This window comes from Girardinichthys multiradiatus, chromosome 4 (assembly GCF_021462225.1).
Source record: "Girardinichthys multiradiatus isolate DD_20200921_A chromosome 4, DD_fGirMul_XY1, whole genome shotgun sequence".
NCBI lineage: Eukaryota > Metazoa > Chordata > Actinopteri > Cyprinodontiformes > Goodeidae > Girardinichthys > Girardinichthys multiradiatus.
The window spans coordinates 23,441,882-23,467,293 of NC_061797.1; the positions used below are offsets into that span (position 1 = coordinate 23,441,882).

General features: G+C 39.6%; 1 protein-coding gene and 1 long non-coding RNA gene across 3 annotated transcripts in view; both read left to right on the forward strand.

Moving 5' to 3' along the window:
- The window catches only part of acsf3 (acyl-CoA synthetase family member 3), a 41,871-nt gene that overhangs the window by 9,790 nt on the left and 6,669 nt on the right, over positions 1-25,412 (forward strand). For both annotated transcript variants that reach the window (XM_047364040.1, XM_047364039.1), the window contains 4 exons: positions 2,970-3,124; positions 4,942-5,087; positions 13,431-13,528; positions 15,121-15,247. In XM_047364040.1, the coding sequence (XP_047219996.1) occupies positions 2,970-3,124; positions 4,942-5,087; positions 13,431-13,528; positions 15,121-15,247 (526 nt within the window). The remainder of the gene's footprint in view (positions 1-2,969; positions 3,125-4,941; positions 5,088-13,430; positions 13,529-15,120; positions 15,248-25,412) is intronic.
- LOC124867549 lies at positions 18,372-20,516 on the forward strand. The gene is made up of 3 exons (XR_007038097.1): positions 18,372-18,577; positions 19,943-20,029; positions 20,312-20,516. It is a non-coding gene; the product is annotated as an uncharacterized LOC124867549 (long non-coding RNA).

Genomic DNA, 25,412 nt, shown 5'->3' on the forward strand with positions numbered 1-25,412 from the left:
GGACTCAGAAACCCTCATGTACTCCTTCTATTGTTCAACTCAAGTTTATATCTCTAGACCTATATTCTATGTATCGTCCCTCAGAGCTGCACTGTATATCCAATCACAGTAATCATTGCGGTTTGGGTGTGGGCTGTTTCAATATTGCTAGGGATTACTTGGATAGCAATACTCATACTGTGCATACCAGCAAAATATTTGAATTTTTTTTTCTCTTATGTTACTTGCGGAATAAATAATTTAAATATCCAGTTAAAAATACATTTGTTGCTGTCTTTTATGGTCCTCCTTAAATAAATATTGATACTTTAACAAAATTTTAAACTATGATTGATAAACAATGCTGAATGTTTGCCAAGTTTTAGATTTTCATTCAGATTTTCATACTTTCTAATAAAATTCTTACTGACCATTGCTGACATTTTTTGTTGTTTATTGCTTTGATTGATCACATAACCCATCCAAAACTGAGGTTTGAATCTAAATAAAGAAGTATATCTTGAGGTATATCTAAAAGATTAAGCTTTTACTGGCCAACACTGCTTTCCAATTTTCTTTGAGGTCTGACCTGCTAATTCTGATTTTGTTAACCCAGTTATGTCGATCTTCTATTGGTTAAACAATCAAATAAAATATTGATTGTAGGAGAAACTAATGTGGTGCTGATAACCAATAATCGTTTTTCAACATTGCAGCTTCAGACCAGTAGAAGAGATTAGAACGACTGATTATTTCTAAAATTTCATGCAGCTAAAGGCATTCTTACCAACATGTAATATGTGGATCGGAACAGATAATAATAAACATACCTGGTGCCGAATTGAATTTTCACCCGAACCAATGTACTAAAACTGTATCAGTTAAATTTAAAGCAACATATATAAAAAAAAATATTCCAAACTGTGGCAGCTTGTCATAGAATGAGTAAATTGAAGTTTTGGTGAGAAGGTCAGACATCAACGCTGCTGCACACTGACATTGAGTTGAGTTGGGCTCGCACGTTGAGGGCAAAGCTGAGATTTCAACAAGCAAAACTTGTTTAGGATGCAGGCTGCAGCTCTGGGTTCTCAGCAGATCTCGTCCCCTAGGTGGAGACCAGCTCCTTGATAGACATAAATTACCTTCCTCTCCCCTCTGGAGTGAACTTGGTGGAAGCGCTTCAGTGCACTTGATAGACACCACCCAGAGTGGTCAGGCCACGCTCAGTTAATAATTCCTTTCTCTGTATACCAACCAGTTTACTCTTGATCCTCTCCAGCTTTCAGATCAGCTTCTGATGATGTTGTCAAAATTTGTTCTTCTCTCCGTGTTTGTTATAGTAGTTTATTAGAGATAGCGAAAAGTCAGAGGACGTTTCATGGAAATAGGTGAGTCAATGATGAGGTTATTTGAAGGAAATAGTGGAAGCACATTAAGGAGTATCTTGTGTCACTGAAGGTGGAAGTGATGATACGAGAAACTTCATTTTTCTCTGTGTGAGTACATATTTTGGGGGGGGGGGGGTGTAATATGGGAGACACCGCAGAGGCAGCGGAGCAAGAAATTACAAAATGTAGAGAGAAGGTAAGTGAATGTTAGATAGCAGGAGAAGGGAGGGGAGAAGAAGGATGTGGGGTCAGGGTTGGGAGGAATGAAGAATGAAGATGTAACACTTGGGAAATTAAAGCAGAATGAACACAGAAGAAGTGAGGATAAGTAAGGTGAAATGAGAGAGGGGTAAAGGAGGAGTATTTTCTTCCCATGGACAGAGACAAACCTCAAAGAAGCCGCTTTAATGTATCCTCACAGAAGTTCAGGGTATACTTGAAAAAGTGATCTCATGTGATAATTAAAAAGCATTTCCAAGTGTCTAAGTCATTCATGGGACTGAAATGGGAATTCTGTAGGCAGCTTTAAAATAACCAACATCAGGGGTGAATACGATCTGATAGCCAAACCTTGATGGGTGTACTTTAAATCTGAAAGTGATGCTTCACAGCTCGTTATTTGGTCCAACACTTTCACACTCAAGTTTAAACATGTTGCCGTTCAGCCTGCATGGCCCACATCATGCTACTTATGCATGTGAAAGAAATAAAAAGCAATCCATTATTTTCTCAACTCAGTTGGACAATGGCCACATCGATCTCAAGCTGCAATTCTTCCACTTTTACTATTTAAATACATGGAACTAAAACAACTGATACATAGCTAAAATACTTCACTTGACTTATACCTCTTAGCACTAACAGTCAATACTTGTTGTTGTTGGTATTGTTGTACTATTTACTACAACAGTACCAAAAACAACAAGTATTGGTACTGTTGTAGTACTTACTTAAGTTCCACTGTGAAATTATCTTGATTAGGTGATGTAGGGATTGTAAAAATTAAACTCTGTCACTTTAAAGTTTGTTGATCCTAACATCATTATGAAATCTATGAAATCAAATGAGCTGCTGTTTCAGCCATCAAATACCTTGTAAAAAGCCTCTTTGTGGTTATTTTGCGGTGCATATTCTTTAACATTTAAATGGTAAGTTTGCTTAGTTTGTATTATGACTTATTGTCTTTTTAGGATAAAATTCACTTATTCTTGACATCAGTGATTTGTCAGAAATGGTGGTACAGCAGGCCTTTGTTTTACTCGTTGCTGCTCTGCCGTTCAGCAGCTGGCTGATTCCCTCCTCCTGACCTTTACAAAGCTTGACTTTTTTTTTGTCTTTTTCTGACATTGTGTTGACAGGTTTAATATGGGGCTGCCATTGACTTTACTCTGCCATTTACATCAAATGAAAGGAAAAAAATGTCGTTTTCTTTTCTATAGCACTAATGGAATAAATCTGGATGTTATAATTTAGTTTTCACTGCCCCTTTGTTGCAGTCACTGCTTCTCTCTTAACCTTTCCTTATCGTTTTCCCTTTCTCCCATTTCAGCGATGCGTTCTTCTTATCTCGGCCCGACTCTTTCCCTCTCTCTGTGTCCCCAGGTGTGGGAGATGCTCCTGAGCTTCAAGGCTCCAGTGGTTAATGTGTTCATGGCTGTGCCAACCATTTACTCGAAGCTGATCCAGTACTATGATCAGCACTTCACACAGCCTCATGTCAAGGATTTTGTCAAAGCGGTTTGCAAAGAGAAAATCAGGTACTTGTTTCAGGATCATTTAAAACTGACTTCCAGAAAATGTTGGAATCTTTTTAAAAATCTTAAGCTGCTTTCACACTCTTTTTTTTTTAATGATCTTGTTATGTTGGCACATATAAAAGCTTTATCTGGGTCCAAATTTGAAGAAATGAAGCAAATTTTGTGCAACATGAAGTGACTCAAATGTCGTGTATATCTTGTGCACCTGAGTTGCAGTACTTATGCCACTAAACTTTTTCACACATCCAAAAAAGTCTGTAGCTGCCTGGCAGAGCTACAGATTGCTCTACGTATGATATAATAGGTTGGTAGAAAGGAAATGCTGGAGCAATATTTACTTAAAGCTGCATATTTATATGGAGACACGAGGCAGAAGCAGAGAAGTGTGACAAGGATATAATTGAAAAAAGGAATGCTTTGATTTCAAATACTTCAGACATACTTTATGCTCCAAGTTGTTTTAATCCTATTTTATGGAAATGGGATTAAAAATATTTAAACTTGGAATTGTGTTGATGCCATCAGTAACCTGCACTTCACAGCTAACTTTGTGTGACTTGTTCATTATGTTGTTTAATTTCTTAACTTTTCTGGTGCAGCAACTAAATGTATTAACATTTAGTTGGGGGTATTGCTGCTGAGCTGACGAATAGATTGTGTCTGAATCTTTTGAGATAAAACCAATTTATGTCAGTTTCATTTTTTCCAAGAATGCTTTGAGTCTTTTAATATCATGCACTGTATAAAATTTAATCCAAAATGGGATGCCAAAGTATTTCTGAACCGTCACTATTTTCACTGCTGGAAGACTTGGTCTTTCTCTGTAAAGCTCTTTTATAACCAGTTAACTTACTAAAGTGCAACCAAAGTATTGGTGTTTGTTGGTATTATAAGCCTTTTGCAGTCAGTTTTTCAATGTATATTAAAATACCTTTTAGGTATTACACCAAAAATACAATTTATTTCCCATAAATTAATTAAGCATCTTGGCTTTAACCTCTTAAATGCATTTTTTGCTATTTTTACTTGAATTTTAGAAACATGATATTTCCAAATCATTGCTTCTCCTGTTTGATTCACCTTTTATCCAGTGTCTCACTGTTTTTGGTTTGGTATTTATGAGTCTGTGTTTTTGTATATTTTCAACACTCTAGTCAACAATCTATTATACCATAAATGTTTTAGCTCAAAATCCATCACAGGGAAATGTTATTGCATTTTGTAAATCTTTTTGGGGGAGACAAGCATGTCTCTCATACTTTCTGTAATATAAACAGAACGGAGCACTGTTATGGAGTCTGTTGTTTAAAGGAATAGTATTTCTAACATTCAGTCAAAGTTTGTAATATTTTCCGCTACTTACATAGTTGAGTTGATTGGGTTCTGGTTGAGTTGCTCCACAGGAAGGGTAACATTTTGTAATTAATTGCTGCTTTCTAATATTAAGGGTTCTAAAGTACTTTAAACTGTCTCAATGAGCCTTCATCACACCAGCTGCTGCAGCTACATCTACATACTGTGGGATTAGAGGTGAAACAGTTACCAGTATGCTGTTGCTTTTAAAGCACCTATTTTATTCTCTTTAAGCTGTTTGTACAGTACATCTCTGTCAGCCTCTGAACCAGGATTTAGTCTCTTTTATGTGTTTATTAAATCTTTAGTACTGTTTTCATGAATATGTGGTTTCTTCAGTTTTTTTTATTATTGACTTTCAGCTGACAATATTTTATTCCAAGTCCTGCTGCATTTTGTGTATCTTTCCCCCTAAAAAATCAATAGCTTTATTTGGAGTTTTTTTTGGTTGTTTTCCCTTTCAGATTGATGGTTTCAGGCTCAGCTGCTCTCCCTCTGCCAACTCTGCAGCGCTGGGAGGAGATCACAGGACACATGCTGCTGGAGCGCTACGGCATGACAGAGATCGGTATGGCACTGTCCAACCCTTTGAAGGGTCCAAGAATCCCAGGTACATTGAATGTAGTCTTTAAGTGTACAAACGCCCCTATTTGGAAGGGCTTTTATCATCACCATATTCTAGTTAAGTGAGCATCTCATTTGGGGAGGTTGCTTGAAATAAAATGTGTTAATTAACAAAATAGTTTTTTTTTTTTTTTTTTTAACTGTCACTTTCTTAGTTCTGTGTCAGTTAAACTTTCCCAGCATATGACTCGGAGCTACACATGAAAAATGTAAACAAATCATCCCACTCACAGCCTCCACTTCTGGTTGACCTACTACTCTGTGACCTTCGGTCAAACTGTTTGTTTAATGTTAATGATTTCGACAAGAATGTTTTAGTGTTTTGCACAGTAGTCCTACAGACTATTGTGTCCAGGATTGTTGTGTCCACTGTACTGATTCACATGTTTAAATAGATTATTTTTTTTCAGAGGGTTTTTTCACTTATTCTTTGACTGGATGGGGTCACAGAATGAGGAATATTATGCTCAACATTCGTGTTTTTGCTGCCCATGGAAATATTCAATTTTTAAATAAAAATAGATTATTTCCAAAATTCCTCAGCTTAATTTCCAGAAGAAAGCTTCCATGGAACTAACTTAAAATGTTCTGCCCCTTTGCAAGCCCAGTCCTGATCAAGTCCTACATAAAAATATGTTCTCAATGAAAGTTTTGAGTTTCATTGGTGTTTTATTTATGTTAATCTGTAGAGATAAAAGTGTTGAATGAGTGATGATTTGTTTTCAACCATTACTGTTGCCTGCCAGCTGCTGCACTGCAGCTTTGTTTCAGTTATTCAGGAAATTTATCTTTAGCTGGAACAACATTAACCCGAAGGAGAAAATGTGATCAGTGCTAATAAAACATCTCACAGACTATCAGTTGAACATTATGTTAGCATACAGAACTGGGTTCATTTCATGCCATTTGTTTTTTTTTTTGTCATTAAACTTTTAGGAATTCTACCTTGAGCATTTCTATTTTGTGTGTTTTGTTTATCAAGAGCAGTATTCTTTGTTGTCATGTCAGGTAAAACCCCTCAATCCCAACTTCCTCTTCCTCACAAACACAAACAAAAGCCAGGTCTAAAAATGAGGTCAGACTTGTGTTGTTTGCTCTCTTCTCCTGCCTTCACCTGTCATCCTCTCTTCCCCTTGCTCACCATCTTCCCACCACCCAGTCAACAACCCTTGTACAGGTAAAGCTAATTACCTTGCAAGTGAATTGGGAAATCCTCTTTCTGCTCTCTTGTTGTGGTTTTGTTTTGTTTACTTGTTGTTTGGCAAAAACTGAGCAGCTTGATTCCTCACAGGTGATTATTAGGGATGTCTTTAAGAAGTCTGCGGTTGTATTGATGTTTCCTCTGCCTCAGCTGTGTGTGTGTGTGTGTGTGTGTGTGTGTGTGTGTGTGTGTGTGTGTGTTTGTGTGTGTTTGTGTGCATGCAGGAATGAGCCTGTGCCTGTTTCAGTCAGTGTGTTCCTGTCTCATCTTTAAGTAGGTTAAAATAGATCAATAGCAACCACAGGAACCACTCTTCCAAGAGGAGTGAACCGAAGCTGTCCTCTCCCTTATCCAAACACCTCCATTCTTTTCTTTTTCATCCACACAACCAACCATGTGAAGGATGACAAAAAGCACTTATTGACAGAATTTTATAATTTAATGTCGACATATTTAGAACATCAAACTGGCCTAATGTTTTGCATATTTTGCCATTTTGAAGCCTATTAACAATAGTATTGCTTTCTGGGTCATGTTTTCCTCACCTAGATATAAAAATGTAAGATTCATACTGGTTTTATCCACTCGTACTCGTACTCATCGTCTTCCGCTTTATCCGGGACCGGGTCGCGGGGGCAGCAGACTCAGCAGAGACGCCCAGACGTCCCTCTCCCCAGACACCTCTTCCAGCTCCTCCGGGGGGAGCCCAAGGCGTTCCCAGGCCAGCCGAGAGACATAGTCCCTCCAGTGTGTCCTGGGCCGTGGACCGGTTGGGCAAACTCCCATGAACCCTCGAGTACTCTGTAGAGGGTATAGAGCTGGTCCAGTGTCCCACGGCCGGGACGAAAACCACACTGCTCCTCCTGAAGCCGGGGTTCGACTATCGGCCAGACTCTCCTCTCCAATACCCTGGCGTAGGCCTTACCAGGGAGGCTGTGGAGTGTGATCCCCCTGTAGTTGGAACACACCCTCCGGTCACCCTTCTTATGTAGGGGGACCACCACCCCAGTCTGCCAATCCAAAGGCACTGTCCCCGTCCGCCACGCAGTTTTGAAGAGGCGTGTCAACCATGACAGCCCCACAACATCCAGAGACTTGAGGTACTCAGGGCGGATCTCATCCAACCCCGAAGCCTTGCCACCGTGGAGCTTTTTAACCACCTCGGTGACTTCAGCCCGGGTGATGAAAGAGTCCAACCCCGAGTCCCCAGCCTCTGTTTCCACCAGGGAATGCGTGATGGCAGGATTGAGGAGATCCTCGAAGTACTCCTTCCACCGGCCGATAATGTCCCCAGTCGAGGTCAGCAGCTCCCCACTCCCACTGTAAACAGTGTTGGCGAAGCACTGCTTCCCCCTCCTGAGGCGCCGGACGGTTTGCCAGAATCGCTTCGGGGCCAACCGGTAGTCCTTTTCCATGGCCTCACCGAACTCCTCCCAGGCCCGAGTTTTTGCCTCAGCCACCGCCCGGGCCGCGGCACGCTTGGCCCCACGGTACCCGTCAGCCACCTCAGGAGTCCCACAAGCCAACCACAGCCAATAGGACTCCTTCTTCAGCTTGACAGCGACCCTTACTGCCGGTGTCCACCACCGGGTTCAGGGATTGCCGCCGCGACAGGCGTCGCAGACCTTACGGCCGCAGCTACGGGCAGCAGCATCGACAATAGATGTGGAGAACATGGTCCATTCGGACTCTATGTCTCCAACATCCCTCGGAATCTGGTCAAAGCTCTCCCGGAGGTGAGAGTTGAATACATCCCTGGCCAAGGGGTCCGCCAGACGCTCCCAGCAGACCCTCACTATGCGCTTGGGCCAGCCAAGTCTGCCCAGCCCCATGAAGGCAATGGTATTAGGACAGAATAGAAAGGTGTGAGACGAGTTCAGGCATTATTGAACAGCATAAACTCTGCACATATATGGAATGAATTCACACAATTTCTTAAAATACAAGAATTTATTAACAAAAATAAGTCAACTCAAAGTCAAACATATTTCAATCAACAAACTCTTTACTATGCTAAAACAATCCAACTAAACTACCAAGCAGAATTAAAGAATAATGAAAACTAATGGACTATGTACAATATAAACAAGTTGATTAAAGATGATTAGAAATCATGACCAAAAAGAGTGATGCAACATTACCATGCAATGTTTATGTTTGAGAACCAAGGATTATCTTGAAGAATCTGGAAGTGAAGTTAAGTTAGTTTTGGAACTAACTTAGAAAATAATCAGCAACCTTTAGACAACCCTTCACAATGCAAGATCAGATTAAATATTATTTTAATAAAATAATGTTTTAAATAATGATCTGCTGAATAAAACCAACCTCCTGGATGACTAATTCTCAACGGTGTCTAATTAGCTGCCTTCATTTATTAAAATAATATTTGAAGAAATATTATTGAGTATTTTGGAAAAGAGCCAAATCTTTCTGGAGAAATGGGGCTTAATGGTGTTTACTTAGTTATCAACTATAAACTTTAGTAAATGATGTTCAGGGACTATTATTCACTAGCTTGAAAACTAACAACCTTTCTGTTGACTAGCCTTAATGCTAGCACACGTGTTCTTACCGGCTGGCCGTTGGGCTAACAAAGAAGCTAGCTAAAGTGCTAAGCTAGAGATAGCTTAGCGCCAGAATCAACACATACCTTTAAAATACCAGGGTTAAAATGCATAAGCGCTGACGGCGCGTTATGAGCAATGTTCTGGTTAAAACCACCCTTTAAATAAAGTTTATCTTAGCTTTAAAACATACAAAGAACCCGAACCAGCCTGGGTGCTACAGGTAGCATGCTAGCACCAAGATAGCCGAGTTCCACAAAACAAACTTCATAGCATGAAAACGTTTAGATCATTTCATCCTAAACCAATCTGTTAATCTGCCCAAAACCCAAACTCTGAACCTGTTGAGGTTGTCCAAGGGCGAAGTTTGAAGAAGATATCCGTCGTGAACAAAGAGTTAGCTTCCCGCTAACTTCTTCAGTTTCCTCCGATCAGAAGGTGCGTTCGTTCTGTGAACAAAGGTTGGCTTCCCGCTAACTTCCTCAGTTTCTCCCGATCAGAAGGTGACCAGCTGTTCGTTACCGTAAACACGGTTGCGGCCGTCGTCTTTCCTCCAGACTCGGCTTGTCGAAACAGCTTCTCTCGGAACATCGTTTGCTTCTGTGGGGCCTCGAAGAGAAAATGTAAGCAACTCTTACACCTTAATTTCTCCGTTCATGAATGAAAATACCGGATACACAGACAGTATTTCATTCTACTTAACTTTTGCAAATGATCGGTGATCGGTCCTTGGATCCAGTTGAATTTATGTCCTTTTGCCAGCAAAACACATTCAGCGCGCTGTGTTCCCTCCTGACCCGATGGTCATCGGTGTGGAAGAGAAAGACTTGTGGAAAGGTGGGGCTTTTATTTGGGTATTGGCGCCACAGGAAGTCTGCAGTTACCCCATTTCCTGGCTGTGCTGGAAGAAGGTTAATGCACTTTATTTTGAAAGGTTCCAGGAAAGTATGTACCGGAGTTTTAGTGTTGAACACCCATGGCTGTGTGGTCCCAACATGGTGATCAATGGACAGCTCAGCCCCTCTCTTCACCCAAGTGTCCAAAACATGCGGCCGAAGGTCTGATGATACGACAACAAAGTCGATCATTGACCTCCTGCCTAGGGTATCCTGGTGCCAAGTGCACTGATGGACACCCTTATGTTTGAACATGGTGTTCATTATGGACAATCTGTGACTAGCACAGAAGTCCAATAACAAAACACCGCTTGAATTCAGATCGGGGAGGCCATTCCTCCCAATCACGCCTCTCCAGGTGTCACTGTTGTTTCCCACGTAGGCGTTGAAGTCCCCCAGCAGAATAAGGGAGTTCCCAGGAGGGGCACTATCCAGCACCCCCGACAGGGACGCCAAGAAGGCCGGGTACTCCACACTACCACTTGGCCCGTAGGCCGAAATGATAGTCAGAGACCTCTACCCAACCCGAAGGCGCAGGGATGCGACCCTCTCATCCACTGGGGTAAACCCCAACACAAGACGGCTGAGCTGGGGGGCAACAAGCAAACCCACCCCAGCCCGCCGCTTCTCCCCGCGGGCCACTCCAGAGTAGAAGAGAGTCCAGCCCCCTCTCAAGGAGGTTCCAGAGCCCACGCTGTGCGTGGAGGCGAGCCCGACTATTTCTAGTCGATATCTCTCGACCTCCCGCACAAGCTCAGGCTCCTTCCCCCCCAGCGAGCTGACATTCCACGTCCCTAGAGCCAGCCTAAGCATCCGGGGATCGGGCCGCCGAGGTCTCCACCTTCGTCTGCTGCCCAATCCTCTTTGCACCGGTCCCTCACGGTTCCCCCTGCAGGTGGTGGGCCCACTGGGGGATGGTCTCGCGTCTCTCGTTCGGGCTTGGCCTGGCCGGGTCCCGCGAGGAGCATCCCGGCCACCATGCGCTCTCCGACGAGTCCCGACCCCAGGCCTGGCTCCAGGGTGGGACCCCGACTCCGCCGTACTGGGCGACGTCACGTGCCTCGATTCTGTAGTCGTCATGAGGGATTCTCAAACCGCTCTTTGTCTGACCCGTCACCTAGAGCCTGTTTGCCATGGGAGACCCTACCAGGGGCATTTAAGCCCCAGACCACATAGCCTCTAGGATCATTCGAGCACTCAAACCCCTCCACCACGTTAAGGTGGCGGTTCAAGGAGGGGTTTTATCCATCTTCTGTATTATCTCATTCTGCTGCCACTTTCACCTTTTTTGCCCTACTTTTGGTTTTCAACCACTTTGAAGAATTATTGGTAAAAGAATCCTTTTTCGGTCCACTAGACTCCACAAAGATATTTTCCCATCAAATTCCTGTTCAATAGCACGGTAACGGCTGGTGGCGGAAAAACATGGCAACTATGTTAAAAGTAAACTTTACACAAGCAGAAACAAATTGCTGTTATATGTCGCACTTTTTTGCGTAGAACGGAAATAGAAATAGCACGACTAAAAACAAATCACTAATTATCACTGTGAATATACATGCTATTTCTTCACAGTAGCGCAGCTAGCCCCTGCTAGAAGTTAGAAAAGTATCTGTTCAAACCTCTCATGAACCTTTGCTTTAAAGGTTTGGAGATTGATGTAATCATTGGTCTTTGACCATGTGGCAACCATTTAGGAACCCTAATGTTGGTTGTGTCCAGCGGTTTTCAATATTGGTGTTGCTTTACTAATGTCAATTAGAAGATGTTGCAATGGATAGTTCATCTAGCAATAACTAATTAGCTGCTAGTGTTTGTAGAACAGCAGTGGTGTAAAAATCTAAGACAAAACTCTCTGCCACAGATAAATCAATAGGAAGAATTTTGTTTTCAGAAAGGTTGTTTTTCTGTGTGTCTTTTCATGACATTTATGTTCTGCCTTAAATCATCTAAAAGGTACTTTAATCTTTATCTTAATCTTTAAAATAAAATAAAAGAGCAAAACAGAAAAAAAGACATTCAAGGGAAAAAGTAAAGCTCTTCATTTATAGCATCAATTGATTATAGATCCTGTCATGTAGAGTGAAGTGGTTATTGTTTTGTTTTTTTGCATTTTATGTTTCTTTTTTATTTACTTAGCTGAGAGGGAAAAAAATCAAGGATGGGTATTCAGTCTGAACCTCTTAAGGCCAGTCAAGTACCAAGAAGCAGTTTGATCTATTTAATTTCATTATTGTATTTAGGATTGTCTAAAAGTATTATTTGACATTTAAATAGCATTTGCCACTTTTGCTAAAATTACAAACAACTCGATGTGTAAAAGTATAGGAAAATTTGATAGGAAACATTGAATCTATTGCACAGTACAGTTTTTTAATTACACGGCTCTTCAGTTTCTGGTACAGTGATGTAACTGTGCTGATCTACTTCATTCTGTCTCATCGTCTGGCCTTCTGTTTTTTTTTTTTTCAGACATATTGCTACATTAAATGCAGAGTGGATTTGTGGCCAATGTCCGTGTGTTTGTGATTATGTTTAGATGATATACGTAGATAGTTATGCAAATATGGAGCTGGAGTAAAAACATTATAGGCGCATTAAATAGCTTGGATTTGTAAGTTCAGATATTTGATCCATATTAACAAACAGGTTATACAAATATTAGGCATCATCGTTAAAAAGATGGAGTTCATGTAATTTGCTGACACTCTGACCTTGCTACTCTGACTTGTTAGTGACCCTGGTGATCCATTGTGAAATAGTCTGGTTACTTTTGTGCTCAGTTGGTTTTCATATTGATCCATTCAACTCCAGTCCCTCATTCAGGACCTGAATTGATTAGATCAATATGAAGTGAGAAACTCATTTTGTAATCAGGACCTGGCCTGCTCTTCATTTAGAGAGCTGCTTTCTCTGAAATGGTGTAGTAGCCTTAAGGAAAGCTTGAACACACTCGCCTACACCAGTGCACAGAGAACACCTCTGAGACCTTTCTGGTGCAATTGTTGATGTAATTACTTAACTTAAAGGTCACATTCCCAAACACGCAAGGACGGAAAATGCAGGTGATGTCAGTAAATCTGAGAACAGTCAATATTTCATGCATTTGTACACAGTTTTTACACAAAGTTCTTGTGTTTGTTTACTTGTCAAATCTGAATCGTTTTTGTGCTTCTTTGAAAAAGCCTGTCAGGCACTCAGCAGCAGTTAAGACTGAAGGAATAAATTGTACTGTGCTGTCAGTTACTTGCTCTTTCAGACAAAAATAAGCGCAACTCAAGACAGATGTCCCAACTGTTCTATTATTTTAGCTTTTTTTGATGTTGTTAAAGAGCAAAAAAAAAAAAAAAAGCTTCATCAGGCATGGTCCAGAAATTCCCATTACTGTCAAAGTGAGCTGGCTTGTGACTGAAACGAATTGCTTCCAGTTTTACAAGCTCAGCAAACCTTTTAGTGACCAGTTATGCCCAGAGGATGGAGGTTAATATCATCTTTGAGGAGCAGACTGCCTGCTACTTAAGAAATGCTTAACTGAAGGTTTTCAGTGCACAGTTTATTGTCGTTTATTCTCCTTGTTGAGTTGGCGGGTTTCTTTTTTATTTTTTTGGGGTGGCCCATTAATAAATCCTATTCTTTGTGCGTGCATTTTGTTTCATTGTTGACAGGAGCGGTAGGGCTGCCTCTTCCAGACGTAAAGGTTCGAATTGTCATGAACAACTCAACCAACGCCACGATTGCAGAGGGAAATCACAAAGAGACTCAGGTAAATCAGTATGAGTCATCATAGAGAAGAAATCTATCCACAGGATTTAAATTAGAAGTATTTCACATGACAGTAAATGCTTTTCAGACATCTTTATGAATAACTCCAGACATTGGATAAAGAAGCCCCACCACATATAATATGTAGCAGACAGGAGGAAATTGTCTGCATGAGATGTGGTCTCATAATGGTAATTGTAACTTTTAAAATATTTATAACAAATACAAATAAGGCAGGATTTTTTTTTTCAATTCTATTTGTGGTTTTTTAGGCTTACCCAATGTAAAAAGAAATGCCTATAATTTCTAACTTCAGTCTGACTTTGTCTTCAAAGTAAACTCATTTCTGTGCAACACATTTTTAGAGACCCCTGTGTTCATTGATTTTAAATAAATGTATTGTCTTTATAACCAAATATTTGCCACATGCTATAGATGTGCAGTTATTTAGTTTTAAGTACATTTATAAAAATACATACCTGGTTGTTGATCTGCAGAATGCAACAACTGTTATTGGTCTACTCTGCAAATGTTTACATAACATACTATGCTGCCCAAATATAATTTACTTGAGGAATGGAACATGCAGTATTATAATGAAATTGGTTAAGTTTGACTTCTATCAATCTAATACTTGTTTACATATAAAAGCACCACACAAAGGACTGACAGCACCTCAAACCACTTTACAAAATAGCAATAAAATTAAAGAATACAGCAATTTGTACAGGTTTGTTAAAAATGCTGAGAATTGATCTAAATAAAAATCCTATTAATAGGTCCTACAGCACCTCAAAACTATTTAGAAGAAGAAAAATACAGATGCAAAGATCGGGCTTTTCCTGGCAGATAAAGGTTTCTGTTTTGTTTTTCTTTTCTATTCAAAAGCTTCTAGAAAGTCTTTGTACTTTTTTCTAACCTCTGAGTGAACATGCAAGGTAAATTTACAGCTGTCCCAATTGTTTTCCGTTTATAAATTAGATTTTTTCATTTGAAAAGTATGTTGACAGACTTTCGTAAAATGGCTACATGACCGCTCTTAGATTAACAAGTATTAAAAGTTGCTTCTCTAGGGTCATTGCTGATATCTTTCCTTCTTGGCATTGTGTTAACACTAATCCCAGTACTCTAGAGCAGCAAGCAGCAGAGACATCTACCTCCTGTTCAATTTCTACTGAGGTTAGAACCTGTAAAACCAGAATTAAAGTGCACATAATCCTCATCTGTTATCTTCTCCCATTTCTGTAGTGCAGTTATTTCAGTCCAAGTGGTGTTTTTTTTAACTAATTGATCTGTTTCTGTTGTCACGGTTTAAAGCAGCACCAGAAAGCTAACTGTTATCTAGGTGTTTTTGGACTGCAGGTTAATAGAAAAAATACTGGCACTGCTAAACAAACACACGACTTTCATTTGAAACCAGCTTTAAAAGAGGGTTAGTCTGACCAATGGCTCATCTGGTCATTTGTGATAACTGTTGTTTTGAATGACAGCACCAGACAGATTATTAAGCTTATTTAAACCACAATCGGGTCCTTTAAACTGTTTCTTGATCTGTCCCATTCTTCTCTTTCTTCTGTTTTGAATATCTCACAGGTGCGTCCAGGTCTTGAGGGTAAAGAGGGAGAGCTGCTGGTTCGAGGTCCATCTGTTTTTAAGGAGTACTGGAACAGACCTCAAGAGACCAGAGAAGCTTTCACTGATGATGGCTGGTTCAAAACAGGTACCAAACCATCTTCTCCTTTCTAAGCTCCGCTTCTTCATCATTACATCCACATGCTCATTCACACACAGTCTGGAAAAAGGGATTAAATTATTTTTACAATTGCAGCTAGATGATCTGTGCTGTCAGAGCAATTCACTGGAGGAGGAATGATGGAGGAGCTTTTTACCCAAGTTGCAGGCTGGACTTTCAGGGCCTGATTTTAAACACATAAAAACCAAGAGAGCAGTTCAGGTAGTAAACACACACAAACCTATGTGAATGGTGTGTGTGCTTGCGTTTTAGGGCACTATGAAGGAGTGATAAATGGAGTTTGTGTGTTTTTGCCGCTGCAGGGCATTTTTCCTCCTAAGTGGCTGCGACTGCTCTGGGTATTGAGGAACCAAGTAAAGCTCTCTGCCTCTCTTTTTTTTCTTCTAGTATGCGTGTGGTAGCACAGAGAGAAGCTGTCATCAGAGGCTTTTCCTCCCTGCAGGTCACCACTTCTGTCTTGGGCCCCAAAAAGGAACTGTGTTTTACTGTAAAGCCACTTAGAGAGAGGCTTTAACTTGGCACAGGAAGGATTAGGTGTGCAGGGGGTCAAGAAGGGCAGATGCAAGTGGAGTTCTTACAGACTGAGTAATTTTTGAGTTTGGAGATGTGGCTGCTGGGGATTTTAGAAAGAGCCTTCTATGAAGATGGATGGAGGATGGAGTCAGACAGGGCAGGACTGGGCTGCTGATGCTAGCGGTGGGGAGGCAGCACAAAGTGATGGAGTGATTGAGAGCAGAGCAGGGCTAGGCAGTCAGGAGAGAATGGCCAAGTGTGTTTAATTGGCTTTGCAGGCTGGAAGGACACAGATCCAGAGCACAGCACGTTGCTGTCACACTCCATTACAGCCAGCGGCCACATAATGAGAGCCTCTGCAATCAGCTCCCCACAGACCTGTCCCTCAAGCCACACCGCCACAGACACTGTGTGGACCGCTCTGTAGGAAGCTATCTGACATCTTCCTTAGCCACCCAGCTCCTACAGCTCCCTGATGCCAACGTCATCATGCACACACATGCGGTTTTGTGAAGTAGGATGAATGTTTAAACACAAGGTTGAAAGAGAAAACTATTTTTTCCTTTATGCTTTAATAATGGTAACAGTCAGTTGAAGTACTCAAAAACTTTACATCCTTTCACTCCATTTCAAAGTGTAACCGTAAGTAACTGAGCTTGATTAAACACCCAGATCTGCCTTTTTTAGCTTTGAATTCAGATAAATGGTAAACAAACAGTAAAACAGGGGTAAAAGTATTCATACCCCTTGAACGTAATTTGAAAAATGATATTTTGCCACTTACCAGTAGATCTTTTGGGGCATTTTTGTACCAGCTTTGCATATCTAGAGACTGAAATTTTAGTCCCTTCTCTGCAAAATACCTGAAGCTCTGTCAGATTTGATGGAGAGTGACCAAGGACGTCAACGTTTAAGTGTTACCCCAGAATATCAATTGAATTTAAAACTGGACTTTGACTAGGACTTCCTAACACTCTTTGATGAAAACCCTTTATCTAAACCATTTGATTGCAAATTGACGCTTTGAAAATTGTGTCCGTTTCCTTCTACTTCATAATAATGCATTACTTTGTGTTGGTCGATCACAGTTGAGTTTTCATTTTATTAGAGCATGAAAGATATTATTTCCTTAGTGAAAACCAAGAGAATATTGTTAAGCTAATTCACATGAATTGTTTGTATAATTCAAAAAGCCAATGCAACAAATATAATAGGGACAAAGTAAGACAATTAATTTATTTAAAAGAGGAAGCTGCTTTTCTTGCTTTGTAAATACGGGATTTTTGTAAAAACATTATTGTGTTTTTAAATAAAAACCTTCTTTGTGAGAATATTTGAAGAGAGAAACATTTTAGATGGTCTTGGCTTCTTGTCTCTCCTCACTGTCTTGTTCTTTTTACCCTCACACCTCTTTTTTTACACCACCATTCGAATTTGACACTCACAGACTGTAGCTTGAACTGGGTGGCGTTTAACCATTTCTTTAAAACAATTTTAAATTAACTGTAAGTCTCCAGTTCTCTGACACTCACCAAGGCTGCAACTTTAAACCATGTTTCTCTGAGCTGGAAGAGCAAAAAAACAACTTGAAATATTTCATTGATGAGGATGTCAGCACTGCGTGGCTCTCACAAAGTAAAAGAGTATACAGCTGACAAGGTGAATAAAAAGTAAACAAGACGGCAGAAGAATAGTGCAGAAGGAATGTGGGACTTCAGATCAATAAGTTCTCAGCTGGTCAGAGGTGTCTTCTTTAGAGTCAGCAGGTGCTGTGTGCATGATTGGCAGCTCTATAGGGAAGCTGTCACCTGGGTGCTCTCCTTCCACTCATCTTCACAAACATTTCTGCGCCTATTGATCCCACCACACCCCTCCCCCCTCAGTTTTTTTAACTCTCCTTTTGTGCTCCATGCTAGTGTCTGTCTACTGACCACAGCTTAAAATTGGTCGATAAGAGATGTGGAAAGCTTTCGTTATTTGGCCTAATGTGCACACGTTTGGTTGGAACAGCAGAGGTGAGGAAAAGTACCCAGAGGGAACTAATCAAGAGAAGCCAGTAGAAAGTTTTGTATTTCAGTGATAAATTAAGATGACTGATAGAAGGATGGAGTGAGGAGGAAGTTGAGCTTTGGGGGCTGACTATTAGCCAGGCCTTATCTGAGGTCTCATTTAATTAACTAAGAGAGACTTAGGCTCAAGGGCAGATATGTTAACAAGAAGGTTAATCTTTGTCACTTTGCCACAGTTTCACACTGCAAATTGCTTATTCCATCAGAACCTATTAATCTGAGCCATCTGGATCATGTAAGAGCTAATAATTGGAATATATTTAGGTTTATCTACCAGACCTATATTGTGTGCATACTGACTGTTGGTGCAGAGGTTCATGTTTTAGACATTTTGGATATTAATTTGTAAGAGTGTTAAAAAAAACATTGATTTTGGGTGTGAATTGTAACCCCAACTGTAAAGGTGAGCTTCATGTCTTCAATTTTAATTCTATGGAAAAATTTGTGCCTCATATCCTGTACAGGCACCACTGACTAGCGCATTTTATGTCTGCTCCCAGCTGTGCTCTCCTAGTCACTGCCTTCGTTCTTCCCTACTCTACCGATGTCATATTTCACCCCAAGTCACACTGTGTCCTCCTAACTCCAACGTCAGAGCTTCCAGTGGGGATTTGTTCAACATTCTCCCCCCTGCAGTTTCAAATCATCCATCGATATAACATTTCCTGCCAAGATGCACACATGGTGCTCCATGTTTTATTAACACTACTTGCAGGTAAATCTAGTTGAACATCACCTTGTGTGAATCTCACAAAACTTTCGTTCACTCCTCCTGTTTTGTAATCTCCTCTTACAGTTATTCATCTGGTCTAAAGCAAAGAGAATATAAGTCTTTTGATTAAAAAAGAAAGTTTGCAGATTTGTCATCTCAGAGCTCTGGCATTATAACAGTTGCCTTATTTTTCCATCTCTTGATTGAGATCAAGTTTGTGTGATTAAATCCAGAGTCGGTGCATGCAAGCTGCTGTTAAATAGTTCCCTTGATGAACATGGCAGATCTGAGACTCGCGTCAATCCTCAAGTTCAGGCTGTTATCTGCTGCTGGGAAGGCAACCCCAGCAGCGGTTATAATCAGAAAGATTACCATAAAGCAATTCAAGCTCCTTTAATTGCATTATATTAAACAAATTAGATCACTCATCCAAGTGCAAAGAGCCCTCTTGTACGATATTAATTGCCAAAAAAGGAGCTGTGACAAAAGTTAAGGATGATGAATAATGTCAGTGCTGAGATTTCACTGCCTGGCTGTCTGTTATTTATCCTCATTAACTCCTCCATCTAGGCATCAGGCTTTAATGTGGAACATTAATATTCATAAATGCAAAGTGTTTATGATCACTTGGAGAAGAGGCATGGCTACATTTAGACCTCTTACATATTTGCTCAGATAAGTCTTCTGTTTCCAAAACGACACGACTCAACATGTCTGTGCCATGCATTCAGAGGTGGCACACACAGTACACTGAATTTGCTACATTATGCCATACTGCAGCTTTAGGGGACTTGTTTAAACTTTACAGACATTCACTCTCAGGTCGGGGCTTTGACTTTGAATTTATTGATTTATACCAACTTCAAAAAACATTTTTAGAGCCCAGCAGCTTAGTAATAAAAGCTGAAGTTAAAAAACTCTTGGAATTTTTTACTCATTACGTTCTAACATCTTCTGTCTGTAAAACCTTGAAAACATCATTGTTAATATGTTCTGAAAACAGTTTGGACCTCTCAGGCACTGCCTTGACTCTGAAGTGACTGAAAATATAGTTTTCTTTTCTAGATTTAAATCTTCAAATGAAAATTAAAGAAGACAGGACTCTGAGTTCATTTAATGTTGCTTTATGGAGCTGTAAAACATTTTCATTCTTTGTGAAAGTTAGGGACTAATTTTCTAATGTGAAAAGAATATGTGGTTTAAACTCTATTTCTGACTGATTAGTTTATATCTTCTTGCCTTCAGCATTTCTACCTTTCGCAGTTGTGGTTGTGAATATAGACATAGTACCTAAAATAGTTACTTTCAGGAATACTGTGGTGAAATAGGTTGCTGTTGTTTCTATTAACTAACTATGATATCCTTTAGCAACAACATCATAGAGAAACAAAAAAACATACCACCTGCTTGGGGATCTTCTGAACAACTGTCGGCTCTGGCTGTCGCTCGATGCAGGTAATTGAGGGGGGAAACAGACATGTAGCATTTAGACCAAATCTTCCTTTATTCTTTGATGAGAGTGTGAAGCTCCCTGTTAAAAAATAAAACGCTAAATAAAGGACATGTTGGTTGTTTGAGATGTTGAACAAATACAACTTCTAGCCAGTAGCTGGGTCAATACCATACTGTATTGTGTAATGTATGCAGAAGGTTTGGACTTAAGTGGTAACTCCTTTATGTTTGTCTCTGTCCTTAAGGCCCATGTTAATGCAAACAATCATTTGGTCTTGTTTTTAGGACATTTTGTGATGGTAAATCAGTATACCGGTAGTTAGGAGGTAACACCATAATATTATCTACCAGGGTCTCGTGCTTCGGAGTTTTCAAAAAGGTATGGTTTCAAAGCCTCTTAAATTTGACTACTGCGGTTTAAATGCTTTTAATGGGGCTTCAGAGGAAGTGTCGAAGTTACCATTAATTTCTCAGTCTGTACGATGCATAGATTAACGCAACACTACCCATCTGTCAACTGTTGCTGCCCACTGCTGGTCAGATGGCCTCAAAGAAGTTGGTCACATGTTATTTGCAAATATTTTCAGTTATATTGTTGAAACTAAAGGAGTGTTGCCCATTATTCCTATTAAACTCTGTTTTGAAGCCACAGCTGACAAGCTATAAGCTGCATATTTTATATGATAACTGATTGCTGCGAACTTCAGCAAAGACCATGACTCTAACAACACAAAACATTGATGTGTTTGACTTTTTTATTTAAGTGTTTGGTCTTTTAATTCCTTATTCGATGAGAAATCAAGGTTGCAAGCAGAACACTCTGAATTACAGACACTTGTTTCTGTGTATTTCTGCAGAAACAGGACTCCCTGCACTGCCAGAGTGTTCTGACAGCTCCATTAATGTTTTTGTGAATTTTGTTGTGTCTCTCCTGTGCACTAACTCTAATGCCAGCAGGCTGAAATGTCTTTTTTTAATGTTGGCCTTTGTCATATGTCATCCTCTGCCCTTTTCTTTTTGACTAAGAAATTCAAGTTGTCCAGGCTGTTTCTGTGCCTGTTTGTTATTTTAAACGGGTTGGGTGTACACATCCACAAAATGCCATTTCTTACTCTAGTTCATAGCTTTAAATAAATTTGAGGATTTGTTTCCCTTTTAAAGCTTGGGAGTTACCAGATTTTTCCACTTGAATTTTGTTTAGTCATTTGTAGATTTTCAGTGCAACCCCAAACCAGGTTTCCATTTCCATCGGTGTGGAGACCCCGCTTTTATTTCCCAGCAACCATGACTATTGTGATTGGGGTATAACGATATGCATATTCTTTCCGAAAATATCTAAAGGAGCTCTGTCGGTTCAGTACACAAATGTACCAAACAAATTTAGCGTTGTTTTATACATGAACACCTGCAAAATGTTTATGTGCAGAACTAAATGCACAATGCCATGTTCTGTAGAGCAACTTTAAAAAGTGACACCAGAACAAAACAAAGAGAACGTCTGGCTATATATAAACTCTGATAACTGGGAACATTAAGGTTTCTCATGCAGCTACAGTGGAGAAAAGAAGGTAGACCGAACCAAAACTTCATGTCAGGCTACGTGTTTACGCATTACAACAGCAATAAGGTATGTAGCTTGCTCTGCACTTTACTGAATTACTTACCTGAAACAACATCAAGCTTCATATAAACATCTCTGGTACTGGAGAAAAGTCTGCTGAAGTCCAAATCCAGCTGCCTGCTGCATCCATCCAGTCCAAAACCCTGCTGAGCATATGAGATGCGACAACACACTGCTACAGTCATGAGGGGAACAGCTTAGCTTTTATGGTGCATTTAGATACATTTCATGCACTGGATATTCTAAATATATAAACAACTCTAAAGTTATTTAAACGTTAAGCCAAGGGGGAGTTTGTCTTAAGGCCCAACCAGAGCACAGTATAGCTATGTTTAAAACTACATGTTAGATAAAGTAGGTTGTATTTTTCAAAATTTGTCTGTGAGATTTTTCCTACTGGAACAAAAGATGAATTTTATTTTAAGGATTCTTACACATCCTTACCAGGGTGCCAATTATTGTAGAGGGTTCTGTAATTCACCAAAAATTAACTCGAAGTGCTTTGCTTGAGTAAATGAAATGATTAAATGTAATATATCAATATGGTACAAAATTGTTAAAACATTAAATGAAGACTAGTTTAACACAGCAAAAAAGGCTCAAAATGAAATAATTAAATCAAATATAGAAGAGATAATCAGATAAAAGCTGACCTCAATCAATATAAAATCGTACGCAGATTGGACCTAAAAAATGAAATAAAAAAAGAAACAAAACGTGTTTAAATTTAATTAAAAATTACAAACCTTGAGGGAAGATTTAATTTGCCTTGGAAATAGTTTTTATGTAATATGATGAATGTTGCTTTTATATTTGTTTTCTTCACAACTGGCTAATTCTCTGTCATTGAAAGACAAATCAGATTACTCTTCTTTTATCCTAACATTTATTCAGTCGTTTTTGTTTGGTTCATATTTGAAGAATGTCAGCAGCACAGTCAATTTAGATTTTTCATCAAATTCAACAGAATTAAGGTCATCTGTTTTTGTTTAAAAAGTCAAACTTCCCAACTGTCAATAAATAATTTCTTCACAAATGGTACAAATTCTTTCAGTAAAAACAGAAATCATGACTTGAAGTAATTCAGCAGTGATTTGCTGCCGTTTCGGTTCAAACCAGACATTTCTCACGGAGCCAACAGTGTAATTTCTGTGCTCTCTGAAAGACATCACAAAGTTTTCCGTGCCCTCTGTCCTCAGTTAAATTCTTGATCTGTTTTTATTTCTTTATTTTCTTCACACTGCGCGGCTTCGCTTTCTTTAATGTCTTAGAATGAGATGAAAGCCCAGTGCAATTAGGCTTCTTATCGTTTTAATTAAGAAAGCCATTCGGCCATATCTGCCTCAGACGCCATAACACATAATGGCAGAGACTCTCTGATGCCTGAAGTGGTGCGTGCGTGTGTGTGTGTGTCTGTGTTTGTGTTTGAGTACATACAGCATGTGTGTGTACGTCCGAGTAACACAGTTCCCAAAATCTCTTTCCCGCTCTTCTTTTTCTCTTTTATCAGTCTGCGTCTCAATCGCTTTTCCCACTCATACGTCTCTCCAAACATGTTTTGCTCTTTCCCTCTACTCAAAGAGACAAGGTTAAAGAGTCCTGTATTAATACTTCAAACTCATTTCTGTTGTGTTGTCTTTGTGTCTCTTTCACACCCGTTTTGTCCAATGTTGCTTTATAAATGCTGCTTCTTTCCTTTAGAGCCAGATGGATGTATTTAAAATTTTTATTTTTTATCTATTAAAGCTCTCTCTCTCTCACACACACACAGGACACACAAACCGTTCATCAGTGTACATGTAAACTGATCGTTTTTCTCTATCTATTTGCATAAAACGAGAGAGCTACATAGCTCTAACCAAATTCTTCTTGTGCTTTTTTTTCTTTTCCCAATCATCCAAAGGAGGAAGCAACTGTAACTACCCTGATAGTAGTGTTAACACCCCACCGGCTCCTCCCCTCTTCTCCCATCCTCCCTCTCCCAGTACCCCAGCCTATCAGTGTGAGGCAGTGGTCTGTGAAGAAATTCCCAATATCTAAATTTACACACTGTATCAATCTTGTTTAATAGACTGGAAAGCTTATAGCCGCCGTGGCAAGCCGGCAGAGAGGGCAGCGGTGATAAATTGTCGGTGTGCAGGCGACAGCCGCCCGTGATGTATAATGAAATATTTATGATTTATCCCAGCTAATAAACTGAAATGAAGTGCATGATGTATGGGAACAGATGGGCCCTCTATTGATGCGGAGGTGGAGCAGCAAGAAGGGGGAAAGGAGAGATAGGAGACAGGGGTCTGAGAGACGTTTGAGATGTAGAAAGGTAAAAATAAAAAAGGAAAATAAAGATTTGTGTGTGTGGGTGAGACAGAGAGAGTCAAACTCTGTAGTGCGAGAAATTGACGTTGATATACAAGATAGATAGAGGAATGTAAACCAAATACAAAAAGGATAAACATTCGAAGACATCAAAAAAAATGTAATAGTATTCCTACATGCCTCATTTTCTTTTTGGCTCAATATTTTAATGTTAGACTGCCAAGATCTGGTCTATTCCATTGAAAAAATACTTAATCACTACAATGCTTAGATTGAAGAACTAAAAATGGTGTTATATGATAAGTTGATAATGAAAAAAATGGGTTTGTTTCATACTCCAAAGGTAATTAAGCCTTTCAAAATGTACCGTTGTAGAAAAAACAATTACCATATCACATCTTGTTTGCTTCTAATAAGATGTTAATCCTAGAGATTGTTGCGCTTTGAGGCTTTTCATGAAATTTCTAGTAAAAAACAAAAGGAGCATCAAACAGTTCCTTATCTAACTTAATATATCATTCTAAGAAGTAATTAGATTTTCTGAGACTTTTTCTCCAAAATGATCATTAAAACTACTTTAGAATGCAAGGCCAGTAAAACTGGAGGAAAAAATATTTAGGGTTATGCTTATGTACCCATCTATCCATTAAAGTAAAGGAGATGGTTCAGGAGACATACATACTTTTCAGGCCGTTTTAGGGGACCTGAAGTCCATTCTGCCATCACCCCTCAACAAGACATCAACTCCTCCACTTAAGACTAAAGTTTTCTTTTTGTTACCAGGGTATAAAATAAATTTAAAACAGACCACAAACCACATCAATGATGTAAAAATATTTTTTTTGAATCAAAAAACATCTTGGGCTCACGTAAATATCATTTCTGATTGTAAAAATTCTGATATTTTTCTGATACATCTTGCAAACTGCTTATTAATTTAAACTGAACCTGCCCCTTTATTTCTTTACCTCAATTACTTAAGAGTTGTTCAAACTCAGTTAATATTCACCTGACAACTGATGACATGTGGACATTGTAGCAGTGGGATATTTAAAAGGTGAAAATATTTGTATCCAAATGACTGACCAAGGGATAGGGGTAGATAGATATAGATGTAAGTAGGGCTGGACGATATTCGGAAAACATGATTTTATTGAATATTGTGCTGATTTTAATTGCGATTAAGTCGCATTTTTCACAATCACGTCCTTTCAGTCTCCCTCAGTTTTATGATCCTGGTCACTAATATAAACTGTATATCAGTTGTGGGCATTAAGTAAAGTAAAAGTCCATTCAAGTCAGCCAACGTCCCTAGAAATCAAAGTTGGGGGTCTGGGGTTGGTCTCCTTTGTTCTCCACCTCAGGGGTCCAGTGTACAGCCGCAGCTTCGACCCTGGACGGTGACTGCTCAGTCCGGTCCTTAACTCCGACACTCTGCTTATCTCCACC